Here is a 16,995-nt window from a genome sequence, read left to right on the forward strand (position 1 = left end):
ATTGTGATTCTCCTTATCTGATTTTTCATTCAGACAGGGTAGTTCTGCGTACCAAACCTGGGTTTTTACCTAAGGTGGTTTCTAACAGGAAAATCAATCAAGAGATTGTTGTTCCATCATTGTGTCCTAATCCTTCTTCAAAGAAGGAACGTCTTTTGCATAATCTGGACGTAGTCCGTGCCTAGAAGTTTTACTTACAGGCTACTAAAGATTTTCGTCAAACATCTGCCCTGTTTGTCGTTTACTCTGGACAGAGGAGAGGTCGAAAAGCTTTGGCAACCTCTCTCTCCTTTTGGCTTCGGAGCATAATACGCTTAGCCTATGAGACTGCTGGACAGCAGCCCCCTGAACGGATTACAGCTCATTCTACTAGAGCTGTGGCTTCCACCTGGGCCTTTAAAAATGAGGCTTCTGTTGAACAGATTTGCAAGGCTGCGACTTTGTCTTCGCTTCACACCTTTTTCAAAATTTTACAAATTTGACACTTTTGCTTCTTCGGAGGCTGTTTTTGGGAGACAGGTTCTACAGGCAGTGGTTCCTTCCGTTTAAGTTCCTGCCTGTCCCTCCCATCATCCGTGTACTTTAGCTTTGGTATTGGTATCCCACAAGTAATGGATGATCCGTGGACTGGATACACTTAACAAGAGAAAACATAATTTATGCTTACCTGATAAATTTATTTCTCTTGTAGTGTATCCAGTCCACGGCCCGCCCTGTCCTTTTAAGGCAGGTCTAAATTTTTATTAAACTACAGTCACCACTGCACCCTATGGTTTCTCCTTTCTCGTCTTGTTTCGGTCGAATGACTGGATATGGCAGTGAGGGGAGGAGCTATATAGCAGCTCTGCTGTGGGTGATCCTCTTGCAACTTCCTGTTGGGAAGGAGAATATCCCACAAGTAATGGATGATCCGTGGACTGGATACACTACAAGAGAAATAAATTTATCAGGTAAGCATAAATTATGTTTTTACCTCTCTGATTACCTTGTATCTAAGCCTCTGCAAACTGCCCCCTTATTTCAGTTCTTTTGACAGTCTTGCATTTTAGCCAATCAGTGCTCACTCCTAGGTAACTTCACATGCATGAGCTCAATATCATCTATATGAAACGCATGAACTAACTCCCTCTAGTGGTGAAAAAACTGTCAAAATGCATTAGATTAGAGGTGGCCTTCAAGGTCTTAGAAATTAGCATATGAACCTCCTAGGTTTAGCTTTCAACTAAGAATACCAAGAGAACAAAGTAAAATTGGTGCTAAAAGTAAATTGGAAAGTTGTTTAAAATTACATGCCCTATTTGAATCATGAAACTTGACTGTCCCTTTAACATGCACCCGTAAACGGGCATATTTGCCCATTTACAGGTGCACGTTAAATTGCCAGCCATTATGAGTGACTGGTTAATGCAACCGCAAGCTTGTGGTAGCACTTTGCGCTCAAATTCATTAACCAGAGGTCAGACCTCCTGGTTAATGAAATAAATTTCCCCCAAAATAAAGTGTAGTGTTCCTTTTTTAAAAAAAATTAAAAATAAGCATCTTTAATTTTGTTTTAAATAACTGCATGAAGCAATTAAAGTGAGGTGTTGGGGGGAAAAAAAACAGCGCTAAAAAGTGCCTTTACATAGTGCTCTATGGGGACTGTGTTAAAAGTAAATATATATGTATTAGGGCTGTGCGATTAATGTCGATTTTTTTTTTTTTTTTTTTTTTTTATGCTATTTTCAAATCGCAAGAGTATGCAATTTATTACCACCTATTACGTACAGGAGGGGGCTTGTATAGGCTAGCCCTCCGCTGCCAAGTAAATCCGGTTAAAAGAAAAAAAAAGCTGCGCTTGCGCTTAATTTGTCAGCGGTATCAGCTCTTTCGGCTTCCTGGGGGTAAATATCTGCTTTAGCTGTTTGCGGTCCATTAAAGATCCCAGTTCAGTAACTCAGGGCTCCATATTGTAAGGCACGAGAGAAACCCTCAAACAACTTCCAGGCATGCCATTGACAGCACAGACTCTGTGTGTTCCTGCTTATGTACACAGAGGCCGTGTTGTCAGTGGCAAGTCTGGAAGTTGTTTGATGGTTTCTCTTGTGCATTACATAATGGAGCCCTGAGTTACTGCACTGGGATCTTAAAGGCGCAGGAGCTGGTTACTGAGCTTGCTGCAATATCAGGGCAAGTAAGATGTTGGGCTGGCTTCATGCAGCATGGGAGAAGAGTTTGTGACGAGGAGACTGAGCATGAAATGGAGAGCACATAGGCAGCCAACAGAAGCAGTGATCACCCAGTCTGGGGCGCCGCCTCCTCGGGCTGTGACTTCATCCTCGGCCACAGAGCTCCCTGCTCAATCCAGCACGGCCCCACCCTCGCTACTCTCCCCGCTGGAAGATGAGTGTTTACTTAAAGGTCTACATTTGCGGTAAGTTTGTACAGGGACGATGTGAGGGTTAGTGTATAAGCTACTTTGCTAGGGCCTCTGTGGGAGCACAGACAGCCGGGGGCTGGGGGGGCCAGCAGGTAACGCAGTATAAGAACAATGTGGGCTTATGTTGCACAACTCTAAGTAATCTCTGCTCACAAATTAGCTGCAACTAACACAACCATAAGGTTTCAGAGAGCTGTGTGTCATGTAACAGATGAGTAAAGTTATTTAAAAAAAAATTGTGATTAACATTGCAATCGGGATATTTTATGGCCAAAATCGCAATATTCATTGTTTTCCCATATCTCACAGCCCTAAAATGTATATGCTTATGAACATATATATTTGTGTGTGTATATATACACATATTAACACACAAATATATATGTATATATATATTTTTTAATATACTGCTCAACGTTGCCCGACTTATCCCCTTTGCTGCACTAGTTTCTGTGCTGTGTCTATCACAAAGCTTACATGCAATGCGAATGAGAGGTCTCATTCACATTGTGCTGAACTTATAATACCAACGCACATTTCAATGCGCTGTTATTACGAGTGGAGCACAAATAACGCGCTCGCGAAAGCGCAGTTTTGCTCTCCACTTGTAATCTGGCCCTAAATAGGTCCTGGGGAGAATAGGTTGCTGCTAAACACTGAATGAATAGAGCATTTAACAAAAGGGCTTTTCATTTTTCCGCGAAAGTGTTTTTTGCATTAATTCTTGGTTTACAGAAATCAAGAAAAAGTAGAGTTCTATTAAAAGCATTCATAGGCTAGAACAGTGCTTTCATTTGATAGCTTGGCAGTTTTATTTTGATCAATCAAAAAAAACTTTAATCGCTATTGCATATTACAACACTTATTGTTTTATTTAGCTAGAAAATATGGAATTTATTATTTGGATTGTGAGGTTACTTCCTTTTTTTTCTTTCTTTTTTTGCTATAGATGTACGCATTTTTTATATCCAATATACTTGTTTCAATTTGTTAAAATGCCATTAAAAATGCTATCTATGGTTTTTGGTGTCATCTGGCCTTGCTTATGTTTATGAGAGTTTAACCTTTTTTAATCTACATGAAATAGCAACCCCTGAAATCCAGTTACAAATTTTAATTTATTTTGTTGCAGAAACACATCTGCAGACACCCCTCCTCCATCTCTCCTGAGATAAATGGATTGACTTACTCCACCACTACCAGGAAAAACGTTACTACATAAATTTTAGTTGTACCAAGCGCTATTTATTTTTTTTTTATTTTTTTTTATTTTTTTTGTGTATGTATGCAAATATTCTGTTTTTTTAAAGTGTACTTTTACCCTGTATCTGCTCAAATATCTTAACGCTGGACAAAAATACTGCTGAATGAAAGTTATGTTGCATATATAGTTTTTGACCTTTCATCTTCAGCTTGTTAATATTAAACAATTTGAAGACTTAAAGGGACATGAAACCCAAAAATTTTCTTTCACGATTCAAATAGAGAATACAATTTTAAACAACTTTCCAATGTACTTCTATTATTTAATTTGATTCCTTCTCTTGTTATCCTTTGCTGAAATGTTTATCTAGGAATGCTTAGGAGCAGCAAAGAAACTAAGTTCTAGCTGCTGATTGGTTGCTCCATATATATATACCAATTGTCATTGGCTCACCCATGTGTTCAGTTAGAAACCAGTAGTGCATTGCTGCTCATTCAACAAAGCATACCAAGAGAACGAAGAAACATTTATAATGGGAGTAAATTAGAAAGTTGCTTAAAATTGCCTGCTCTGTCTGAGTCATGAAAGAAAAAATGTGGGTTTTATATCCCTTTAACCATTTAAATAATTGTCTTGTGATTGAACACACTATTGTACCACATTTATAAATGATAGTTTTATTAGTTTTTTTTATCTCCACATAACATGTATGAGCAGGGGCATATTTTGGCCTAAGCAAACAAGGCACTTGCCTAGGGCGGCAGATGGAGGGGGGCATCACTTTTTTATGGCTTTATTTGTAAGACGCTTACAGTTATTTTAGAATTATTATACAGGTATATGAGAGCTTTTGCCCAATAATCTTACATTCCAGGAGGGTATAAGACAATGCCCATGGAGCTTACCGTTTAGAGGTAACTCTTAACCTTTCATTTATTTATCAAGCTTTTGCCTTTAGTTCTGTTGGCTTTCACACTTAGTTTGGGGAAGTATTGTATCAAGAAATCTGTGTTTGGGGTTTTTATATTTATTGCAGCAGTAGATAGATGAGTGTGTGTGCCTGTGTCTGTGTGTATGCAAGTGTTTTGTAAGTCCTTGTTAACATTTACTTTTGAAATATCACAAAATAAAAATGTAAACAAAATCACGTTATTTCTTGGCCAAAAAATATTATGGCCTAAAACCTTGGAAGCGGTGGTGTTAGGGGGGCAGCAGAATTTTAAGTGCCTATGGCAGCACAAAACCTAAAGACGCCACTGGGTTTGAGTATTAAATAAATGTTTCAGTGTAAGAGTTCACTTACATATGGCCCACAATAACCACAGAAGAGGTGGCCAGGTATTTATTTGTCAAGAGGGTTTCCAAGGGATGTAACTCCTGGATTGTTAAAATTAAGATCTTATATCGATGTGTGTGAAGTTACTCACTGATTTTTCTACAGAAATAGACAGACAGAAGACGTAAAATCACTTGCACCCAACAAGCTCTTTTTTTGTCAGTTACAAAATATTCATTAAAGGGATACTAAACCCAATTTGTTTATTTCATGATTCAGATAGAGCATGCAATTTTAAGCAACTTTCTAATTTACTCCTATTATGAACTTTTCTTCATTCTCTTGCTATCTTTATTTGAAAAAGCAGAAATGTAAGATTAGGAGCCGGACCATTTTTGGTTCTGCACCTGGGTAGCGCTTGCTGATTTGTGGCTACATTTAGACACCAATCAGCAACTGCTACCCAAGTTCTGAACAAAAAATGGGCTGGTTCTTAAGCTTACATTTCTGCTTTATCAAATAAAGATAGCAAGAGAATGAAGAAAAATTGATAATAGAAGTAAATTAGAGCATGCAATTTTAAGCAATTTTCTATCTGAATCATGAAAAAAGAAATGGGTTTAGTATCCCTTTAAATAACCCATTCAATGACAGAAATGCATTACTGTTGGATAATAAATGCTGAAGGAGACTTTTTTTTATTTTTCGTTGGGATTCTTTTTATTATAGTTTTTGGGGCTCTAAAGCACTAGTATCCCAATTTAATCACAAATACACTCTTTGGCCTGCCGTTTTCTGGCATTGTATACCTTTTGTTTCATATGAAGCTTATGACTTCAATCAGCTGTTTGACCTAGTCCGGAAATGTAATGTTCCATCACCGTAATCTATTCTGAAAAAGGAAGGCAGTGAGTTTAACTAGCTGAATATATGAGGAAACAATTCAGCAGAAATGTAAATTGCTTAATACTAGTATTTTAATATATTTTTAAGGTGTTATCCATAAAATTATGTTTATTATGAACTGTCTGTTTTTTTTTTTTTTTAAACTACCCAGGATTATTGTAATGTTGTGGGTTTTTTTTTTCATTTAAAAGAACACTCCAGCTGGGTACACATACCCCTTTGAGGTTAAACAATCAATACATTATATACGGAAAGAAATATTTTTGCATGCTAATGCTGTTTAAAAGCTAAATCTCTTGCACTATGGCTCCTACAATTTTCTTTCTTGATCTTACATTTTCACCTTTTTTTTTTTTTATCTTGGTTTTATAATGTTTGAAGGATTAGAGAGACATTTGCTTTTTGCTATATACCTAAGTGAGAATTTAAGTTCCTCAGCCAGTGATTGACTCAACTATGCTCACACAAGAATGTACTTTAAAATCAGGTATGTAACCCAGGGCTCGACAAACCTGGGCACCAGTGACACCTTTAAAATTAGACCCTGGCACACTGGTTTAGAGCCCCCGAGACATGCTTAGGTGCTCCCTACTTGCTACTGCTGCCAGCCAGACCTACAATTTAGCGCTTTGTGACTGGTTAGTTTCTATTCCGTGTGGCTGATTTATTTATGCCTGCATAAGTATCAGTGGCAGGCTAGCATAAGAGAGCCTCTATCAGATAGGGGGACATTCACCCTTTTGATAAATGTGTCCCTTTGTGTATTCTTGAAACAAACTCATTTCCTAAACTTGCTGAGTTACATATTTGTATTCCAAGTGGTTTTCCCCTCTTTTTGTAATTCAGACACACTATTTTGGGAAATTAGTGATGCACCGAAATGGAAATTCTGGACCGAAACCGAATCCGAAAATCCGGGATGCACTTGGCCGAAAACCGAAACTGATACCGAAAATGTGTTTTTTCAAATTAATTTTTTTTAGTTTTTTTTTTTGCATAATTAGAGCCAATAAAAAGCCCACACTTTTATTGAAAGTAATACACTAAAATTGGACCAAAATATCTTAAAACAATAATATGCTACACAATAATTTTACCAAGAAAAAAAAAAAAAAAAAGAAAAAAATGCAATTTTCTGCGAAAATGTTTCCTTACTTATCCAAATAAAATATAATCTTAGAAAACTCATTATATGCAGAACAGTAAGTCAAGTAATAAACTTAAACAGCAGCTCTGGGCTAGCATCAAATTTGAAACATGCTACACAATAATTTTACCGAAAATAACAGGCAAAAAACCCGAAAACCGAAATAGCCAAAAAGGCTATTTTCGGCCGAAACTTTCTGCGGCCGAAATTTCGGTGCATCCCTATGGGAAATAGTATTGCTAAATCACGTTAAACCTATGTTGGAGTGAATGAGTGCTTCACACACTTTATAGAATCCGTTCCTAAAAAAAATTGCTGGCTCTGCTTTTATCTTTTGACCTTTTGATCTCCTTTATCTACAGGAATTTCCTCCATAAGAGCTTTTATAATTGTGTTAGGAAATTCTGCTTTAAATATGATGTCCTGTTTACTATTTTTCCTGGAAAAAAGTGTATTTCCTGATTTAAAAAAGAGGTGTTTATATGTGTGTATGTATGTGTCAAATGTGCTTTGTTGTTCTTTTGGTATCCTTTGTTGAAAAGTATGCCTAGGTAGGCTCATAGAAGCTCAGGAGTGTGCACGTCTTTAGTACCCTAAAGCAGCAGTGATTGTAACAATTTATAACGCTGCTACATACAATGTTGCATAACACTGCTGCCCTAGAGTACTAAAGACACGAGCATGGTCCTGAGCCCATGTGAACATACCTTGATTTAAAAAAGGGTGCTAAGAATACAAAGCAAATTTAATAATAGAAGTGAACTGGAAAGTTGTTTAAAATCTGTCTGAATAATTTTGGCTTTACTGTACCTTTAAGTGTGATATCCCCCCAACAGAAAGAAAAGTAATCTTATTGGATAATTTTTTAATATTTTTTTTTTTCCCTTTTTTCTAGATGCTGCAATGAATGGTGACTTTTATAAGGTAAGATATATTGTAAAAGATTTGTAACACATAAAGGGATATGAAACCCAATTTTTTTTCTTTTATGATTTAAATGGTGCATGCTGTTTTAAAAAACTTTCCAATTACGTATATAATCTAATTTGCCTCCTTCTCATGGTATTCTTTGTTGCATAGAATACCTAGGTAGGTTTAGGAGCTGGGAACTTACTGCTGATTGGTGGCTAAACAGAAAGGGGGGTAATTCAGAGATTCTACACTCAGACTCCCTGCTAATCCCATAAAGGTGATGCAACCTCAAAAGTATCACCTCGATAGACAGTAAAAAACAGAGAGGGTGGGATAGCGCTAAGCAAAGCTCAGAGTCAGGATAATTAGAAAATATGAAATATATACTAGAAGTATTATCTATATAATTGGGGTATGATCCCTGAGTATGTGGTTCTCACACCTTTTAGGATAAGACCTATAATGTATCACTTAGATATTATTTTAAATATCCGTGAGTTGGAGATAGTGTAAGAGATGTTATCTATGTTTCTAAATTTTCTGTTATAAATTAACTCTCTTAAAGCAATCGGTAAGTATATAAAATATATTTTTTCCTATACATAACAACTAACAATGATATGTTTGACAATTTCAATACATTTCCGTGATACATTTCCGCTATACTTTGTAACAATCTGTTTTTAACCTGTTATTATAAGGTAATTAACCATAGTGTGATCTAAGTAAATTATACTAGACACTTGGTAATGTATCGAATTTGCGCAATATTTTAAGTGATATATTAAGATGCCGGCATCGATACTATAGATTTTATTATTTTAAATTGTCAAACATATCATTGTTGTTATGTATAGGAATAAATATATTTTATATACTTACCGATTGCTTTAAGAGAGTTCATTTATAACAGAAAATTTAGAAATATAGATAACATCTCTTACACTATCACCAACTCACGGATATTTAAAATAATATCTAAGTGATACATTATAGATCTTATCCTAAAAGGTGTGAGAACCACATACTCGGGGATCATACCCCAATTATATAGATATTACTTCTAGTATATATTTCATATTTTCGAATTATCATGACTCTGAGCTTTGCTTAGCGCTATCCCACCCTCCCGTTTTTTACTGCTGATTGGTGGCTGACATGTATTTTGTTATTGGTTTACCCAATGTGTTCAGCTAGCTGCCTCTAGTGCTTTACTGCTCCTTCAACAAAGGATACCGAAAAAAACAAAGCAAATTTGATAATAGAAGTAAATTTGAAAGTTATTTAAAATAGTATGTTCTATCTGAATCATGGAAAAAGGGATTTTCTTCATAAATGGAAAGAGTCCACAGCTGCATTCATTACTTTTGGGAAATAAGAACCTGGCCTCCAGGAGGAGGCAAAGACACCCCAGTCAAAGGCTTAAATACTCCTCCCACTTCCCTCATCCCCCAGTCATTCTTTGCCTTTTGTCCCAGGAGGTGGACAGAGAGGTGTCAGAAGTTTATTTTCGTCTCTTATGGAGAGTAGTACTCTTCAACATGGGACGGGAGTTTTAAGTAATCCTGTCAGTCTCTCAGTGAGGGCTTGGGTGAAAGTTAGAGTCCGGAGATGCAGGAAGAGTCTTTCTGCAAAACCATTCCAACTCCTATTAACAGCTCCACAAGCAATCAGCGCTAAATACAGTGATTTAATAGCGACTAGTATCAGGCTTGCTATCAGAGGTATATACTCTGATTAATGTGCAATATAAAACGTTTGCTGGCATGTTTAATCATTTTTATATATGCTTTGGTGATAAAACTTATTGGGGCCTAGTTTTTTTCCACATGGCTGGCTTTATTTTTGCCTAGAAACAGTTTCCTGAGGCTTTCCACTGTTATAGTCTAAAAGTTACAGTTGGTGCAGTTAAAATTACAAACTGTGACATTCAGCTTCCCTCAGCAGTCCCCTGCATGCTATAGGACATCTCTGAAGGGCTCAAAAGGCTTCAAAAGTAGGAGCTGTGGCAGTTGTTATGACTGTTTAAAAAACATATTTTTCGTTTTGTTAATCTGTTTTTTGTATTAAGGAGTTAATCATCCATTTGCAAGTGGGTGCAATGCTCTGCTAACTTGTTACATACACTGTAAAAATTTCATTAGTTTAACTGCCTTTTTTCACTGTTATTTCAAATTTTGGAAAAATTTGTTTCTCTTAAAGGCACAGTAACGTTTTTTTATATTGCTTGTTAACTTGATTTAAAGTGTTTTCTCCAACATAGGTGTGTCCGGTCCACGGCGTCATCCTTACTTGTGGGATATTCTCTTCCCCAACAGGAAATGGCAAAGAGCCCAGCAAAGCTGGTCACATGATCCCTCCTAGGCTCCGCCTACCCCAGTCATTCTCTTTGCCGTTGTACAGGCAACATCTCCACGGAGATGGCTTAGAGTTTTTTAGTGTTTAACTGTAGTTTTTCATTATTCAATCAAGAGTTTGTTATTTTCAAATAGTGCTGGTACGTACTATTTACTCAGAAACAGAAAAGAGATGAAGAATTCTGTTTGTATGAGGAAAATGATTTTAGCAACCGTAACTAAAATCCATGGCTGTTCCACACAGGACTGTTGAGAGCAATTAACTTCAGTTGGGGGAACAGTTTGCAGTCCCTTGCTGCTTGAGGTATGACACATTCTAACAAGACGATGTAATGCTGGAAGCTGTCATTTTCCCTATGGGATCCGGTAAGCCATGTTTATTACGATTGTAAATAAGGGCTTCACAAGGGCTTATTTAAACTGTAGACTTTTTCTGGGCTAAATCGATTGATTATTAACACATATTTAGCCTTGAGGAATCATTTTATCTGGGTATTTTGATATAATAATATCGGCAGGCACTGTTTTAGACACCTTATTCTTTAGGGGCTTTCCCAAAGCATAGGCAGAGTCTCATTTTCGCGCCGGTGTTGCGCACTTGTTTTTGAGAGGCATGGCATGCAGTCGCATGTGAGAGGAGCTCTGATACTTATAAAAGACTTCTGAAGGCGTCATTTGGTATCGTATTCCCCTTTGGGTTTGGTTGGGTCTCAGCAAAGCAGATACCAGGGACTGTAAAGGGGTTTAAAGCTTAAAACGGCTCCGGTTCCGTTATTTTAAGGGTTAAAGCTTCCAAAATTGGTGTGCAATATTTTCAAGGCTTTAAGACGCTGTGGTGAAAATTTGGTGAATTTTGAACAATTCCTTCATGTTTTTTCGCAATTGCAGTAATAAAGTGTGTTCAGTTTAAAATTTAAAGTGACAGTAACGGTTTTATTTTAAAACGTTTTTTGTACTTTCTGATCAAGTTTATGCCTGTTTAACATGTCTGAACTACCAGATAGACTGTGTTCTGAATGTGGGGAAGCCAGAATTCCTATTCATTTAAATAAATGTGATTTATGTGATAATGACAATGATGCCCAAGATGATTCCTCAAGTGAGGGGAGTAAGCATGGTACTGCATCATTCCCTCCTTCGTCTACACGAGTCTTGCCCACTCAGGAGGCCCCTAGTACATCTAGCGCGCCAATACTCCTTACTATGCAACAATTAACGGCTGTAATGGATAATTCTGTCAAAAACATTTTAGCCAAAATGAACCCTTGTCAGCGTAAGCGTGGCTGCTCTGTTTTAGTTACTGAAGAGCATGACGACGCTGATATTAATATCTCTGAAGGGCCCCTAACCCAATCTGAGGGGGCCAGGGAGGTTTTGTCTGAGGGAGAAATTACTGATTTAGGGAACATTTCTCAGCAGGCTGAATCTGATGTGATTACATTTAAATTTAAATTGGAACATCTCCGCATTTTGCTTAAGGAGGTATTATCCACTCTGGATGATTGTGAAAATTTAGTCATCCCAGAGAAACTATGTAAAATGGACAAGTTCCTAGAGGTGCCGGGGCTCCCAGAAGCTTTTCCTATACCCAAGCGGGTGGCGGACATTGTTAATAAAGAATGGGAAAGGCCCGGTATTCCTTTCGTCCCTCCCCCCATATTTAAAAAATTGTTTCCTATGGTCGACCCCAGAAAGGACTTATGGCAGTCAGTCCCCAAGGTCGAGGGAGCAGTTTCTACTTTAAACAAACGCACCACTATTCCCATAGAGGATAGTTGTGCTTTCAAAGATCCTATGGATAAAAAATTAGAAGGTTTGCTTAAAAAGATGTTTGTTCAGCAGGGTTACCTTCTACAACCCATTTCATGCATTGTCCCTGTCACTACTGCCGCATATTTCTGGTTTGATGAACTGCTTAAGGTGCTCGATAGTGACTCTCCTCCTTATGAGGAGATTATGGACAGAATCAATGCTCTCAAATTGGCTAATTCTTTCACTCTAGACGCCTCTTTGCAATTGGCTAAGTTAGCGGCTAAGAACTCTGGGTTTGCTATTGTGGCGCGCAGAGCGCTTTGGTTGAAATCTTGGTCGGCTGATGCGTCTTCCAAGAACAAGCTACTAAACATTCCTTTCAAGGGGAAAACGTTGTTTGGTCCTGACTTGAAGGAGATTATCTCTGATATCACTGGGGGTAAGGGCCACGCCCTTCCTCAGGATCGGCCTTTCAAGGCAAAAAAATAGACCTAATTTTCGTCCCTTTCGTAAAAACGGACCAGCCCAAGGTGCTACGTCCTCTAAGCAAGAGGGTAATACTTCTCAGGCCAAGCCAGCTTGGAGACCAATGCAAGGCTGGAACAAGGGAAAGCAGGCCAAGAAACCTGCCACTGCTACCAAGACAGCATGAAATATTGGCCCCCGATCCGGGACCGGATCTGGTGGGGGGCAGACTCTCTCTCTTCGCTCAGGCTTGGGCAAGAGATGTTCTGGATCCTTGGGCGCTAGAAATAGTCTCCCAGGGTTATCTTCTGGAATTCAAGGGACTTCCCCCAAGGGGGAGGTTCCACAGGTCGCAGTTGTCTTCAGACCACATAAAAAGACAGGCGTTCTTACATTGTGTAGAAGACCTGTTAAAAATGGGAGTGATTCATCCTGTTCCATTAAGAGAACAAGGGATGGGGTTCTACTCCAATCTGTTCATAGTTCCCAAAAAAGAGGGAACGTTCAGACCAATCCTAGATCTCAAGATCTTAAACAAATTTCTCAAGGTCCCATCGTTCAAGATGGAAACCATTCGAACTATCCTCCCTTCCATCCAGGAAGGTCAATTCATGACCACGGTGGATTTAAAGGATGCGTATCTACATATTCCTATCCACAAGGAACATCATCGGTTCCTAAGGTTTGCATTCCTGGACAAACATTACCAGTTCGTGGCGCTTCCTTTCGGATTAGCCACTGCTCCAAGGATTTTCACAAAGGTACTAGGGTCCCTTCTAGCGGTGCTAAGACCAAGGGGCATTGCAGTAGTACCTTACCTGGACGACATTCTGATTCAAGCGTCGTCCCTTCCTCAAGCAAAGGCTCACACGGACATTGTCCTGGCCTTTCTCAGATCTCACGGCTGGAAAGTGAACGTGGAAAAGAGTTCTCTATCCCCGTCAACAAGGGTTCCCTTCTTGGGAACAATTATAGACTCCTTAGAAATGAGGATCTTTCTAACAGAGGCCAGAAAAACAAAGCTTCTGGACTCTTGTCGGATACTTCATTCCGTTCCTCTTCCTTCCATAGCTCAGTGCATGGAAGTGATCGGGTTGATGGTGGCGGCGATGGACATAGTTCCTTTTGCGCGCATTCATCTAAGACCATTACAACTGTGCATGCTCAGTCAGTGGAATGGGGACTATACAGACTTGTCTCCGAAGATACAAGTAAATCAGAGAACCAGAGACTCACTCCGTTGGTGGCTGTCCCTGGACAATCTGTCTCAAGGGATGATGTTCCACAGACCAGAGTGGGTCATTGTCACGACCGACGCCAGTCTGATAGGCTGGGGCGCGGTCTGGGGATCCCTGAAAGCTCAGGGTCTTTGGTCTCGGGAAGAATCTCTTCTACCGATAAATATTCTGGAACTGAGAGCGATATTCAATGCTCTCCAGGCCTGGCCCCAGCTTGCGAGGACCAGGTTCATACGGTTTCAATCAGACAACATGACGACTGTTGCGTACATCAACCATCAGGGGGGAACAAGGAGTTCCCTAGCGATGGAAGAAGTAACCAAAATTATTCTTTGGGCGGAGTCTCACTCCTGCCACCTGTCTGCTATCCACATCCCAGGAGTGGAAAATTGGGAAGCGGATTTTCTGAGTCGGCAGACATTGCATCCGGGGGAGTGGGAACTCCATCCGGAAATCTTTGCCCAAGTCACTCACCTGTGGGGCATTCCAGACATGGATCTGATGGCCTCTCGTCAGAACTTCAAAGTTCCTTGCTACGGGGCCAGATCCAGGGATCCCAAGGCGGCTCTAGTGGATGCACTAGTAGCACCTTGGACCTTCAAACTAGCTTATGTGTTCCCGCCATTTCCTCTCATCCCCAGGCTGATAGCCAGGATCAAGCAGGAGAGGGCGTCGGTGATCTTGATAGCTCCTGCGTGGCCACGCAGGACTTGGTATGCAGATCTGGTGAATATGTCATCGGCTCCACCTTGGAAGCTACCTTTGAGACGAGACCTTCTTGTTCAGGGTCCGTTCGAACATCCGAATCTGGTTTCACTCCAGCTGACTGCTTGGAGATTGAACGCTTGATTTTATCGAAGCGAGGATTCTCAGATTCTGTTATCGATACTCTTGTTCAGGCCAGAAAGCCTGTGACTAGAAAGATTTACCACAAAATTTGGAAAAAATATATCTGTTGGTGTGAATCTAAAGGATTCCCTTGGGACAAGGTTAAGATTCCTAGGATTCTATCCTTCCTTCAAGAAGGATTGGAAAAAGGATTATCTGCAAGGTCCCTGAAGGGACAGATTTCTGCCTTGTCGGTATTACTTCACAAAAAGCTGGCAGCTGTGCCAGATGTTCAAGCCTTTGTTCAGGCTCTGGTTAGAATCAAGCCTGTTTACAAACCTTTGACTCCTCCTTGGAGTCTCAATTTTGTTCTTTCAGTTCTTCAGGGGGTTCCGTTTGAACCCTTACATTCCGTTGATATTAAGTTATTATCTTGGAAAGTTTTGTTTTTAGTTGCGATTTCTTCTGCTAGAAGAGTCTCAGAATTATCTGCTCTGCAGTGTTCTCCTCCTTATCTGGTGTTCCATGCAGATAAGGTGGTTTTACGTACTAAACCTGGTTTTCTTCCAAAAGTTGTTTCTAACAAAAACATTAACCAGGAGATTATCGTACCTTCTCTGTGTCCAAAACCAGTTTCAAAGAAGGAACGTTTGTTGCACAATTTGGATGTTGTTCGCGCTCTAAAATTCTATTTAGATGCTACAAAGGATTTTAGACAAACATCTTCCTTGTTTGTTGTTTATTCAGGTAAAAGGAGAGGTCAAAAAGCAACTTCTACCTCTCTCTCTTTTTGGATTAAAAGCATCATCAGATTGGCTTACGAGACTGCCGGACGGCAGCCTCCCGAAAGAATCACAGCTCATTCCACTAGGGCTGTGGCTTCCACATGGGCCTTCAAGAACGAGGCTTCTGTTGATCAGATATGTAGGGCAGCGACTTGGTCTTCACTGCACACTTTTACCAAATTTTACAAGTTTGATACTTTTGCTTCTTCTGAGGCTATTTTTGGGAGAAAGGTTTTGCAAGCCGTGGTGCCTTCCATTTAGGTGACCTGATTTGCTCCCTCCCTTCATCCGTGTCCTAAAGCTTTGGTATTGGTTCCCACAAGTAAGGATGACGCCGTGGACCGGACACACCTATGTTGGAGAAAACAGAATTTATGTTTACCTGATAAATTTCTTTCTCCAACGGTGTGTCCGGTCCACGGCCCGCCCTGGTTTTTTTAATCAGGTCTGATATTTTATTTTCTTTAACTACAGTCACCACGGTACCATATGGTTTCTCCTATGCAAATATTCCTCCTTAACGTCGGTCGAATGACTGGGGTAGGCGGAGCCTAGGAGGGATCATGTGACCAGCTTTGCTGGGCTCTTTGCCATTTCCTGTTGGGGAAGAGAATATCCCACAAGTAAGGATGACGCCGTGGACCGGACACACCGTTGGAGAAAGAAATTTATCAGGTAAACATAAATTCTGTTTTCCAAGCTTGCTAGTCTCATTGCTAGTCTGTATAAACATGTCTGACATAGAGGAAACTCCTTGTTCATTATGTTTAAAAGCCATGGTGGAACCCCATAGGAGAATGTGTACTTAATGTATTGATTTCACTTTAAACAATAAAGATCAGCTGTTATCTTTAAAAGAATTATCACCAGAGGATTCTGACGAGGGGGAAGTTATGCCGACTAACTCTCCCCACGTGTCGGACCCTTTGACTCCCGCTCAAGGGACTCACGCTAAAATGGCGCCAAGTACATCAAAGACGCCCATAGCGATTACTTTGCAGGACATAGCGGCAATCTTGGATAATACCCTGTCAGCGGTATTAGCCAGACTGCCTGAATTCAGAGGAAAGCGCGATAGCTCTGGGGTAATACAGAGCGCGCAGATGTTTTAAGGCCCATGTCTGATACTGCATCACAATATGCAGAAGCTGAGGAAGAGCTTCAGTCTGTGGGTGACGTCTCTGACTCGTGGAAACCTGATTCAGATATGTCTACTTTTTAATTTAAGCTTGAGAACCTCTGGGTGTTGCTTGGAGAGGTTTTAGCTGCTTTGAATGACTGTGACACAATTGCAGTGCCAGAGAAACCTGTTGCTCCTCCATGGAGCTTAAACTTGGTTCTTAAGGTTCTTCAAGGAGTTCCGTTTGAACCCCTTCATTCCATTGATATCAAACTTATCTTGGAAAGTTCTGTTTTTGATGGCTATTTCCTCGGCTCGTAGAGTCTGAGTTATCAGCTTTACAATGTGATTCTCCTTATCTGATTTTCCATACAGATAAAGTAGTTCTGCGTACAAAACCTGGGTTTTTACCTAAGGTAGTTTCCAACAAGAATATCAATCAAGAGATTGTTGTTCCATCATTGTGTCCTAATCCTTCTTCAAAGAAGGAACGTCTTTTACATAATTTGGACGTAGTCCGTGCTTTAAAGTTTTACTTACAAGCGACTAAAGATTTTCGTCAAACATCTTCCCTGTTTGTTGTTTA

General features: G+C 39.7%; 1 protein-coding gene across 2 annotated transcripts in view; it reads left to right on the plus strand.

Moving 5' to 3' along the window:
- The window catches only part of LOC128649455 (clathrin light chain A), a 125,584-nt gene that overhangs the window by 14,206 nt on the left and 94,383 nt on the right, over positions 1–16,995 (plus strand). For both annotated transcript variants that reach the window (XM_053702732.1, XM_053702733.1), the window contains exon 2: positions 7,848–7,876. In XM_053702732.1, the coding sequence (XP_053558707.1) occupies positions 7,848–7,876 (29 nt within the window). The remainder of the gene's footprint in view (positions 1–7,847; positions 7,877–16,995) is intronic.

Source organism: Bombina bombina, chromosome 2, assembly GCF_027579735.1.
Source record: "Bombina bombina isolate aBomBom1 chromosome 2, aBomBom1.pri, whole genome shotgun sequence".
NCBI lineage: Eukaryota > Metazoa > Chordata > Amphibia > Anura > Bombinatoridae > Bombina > Bombina bombina.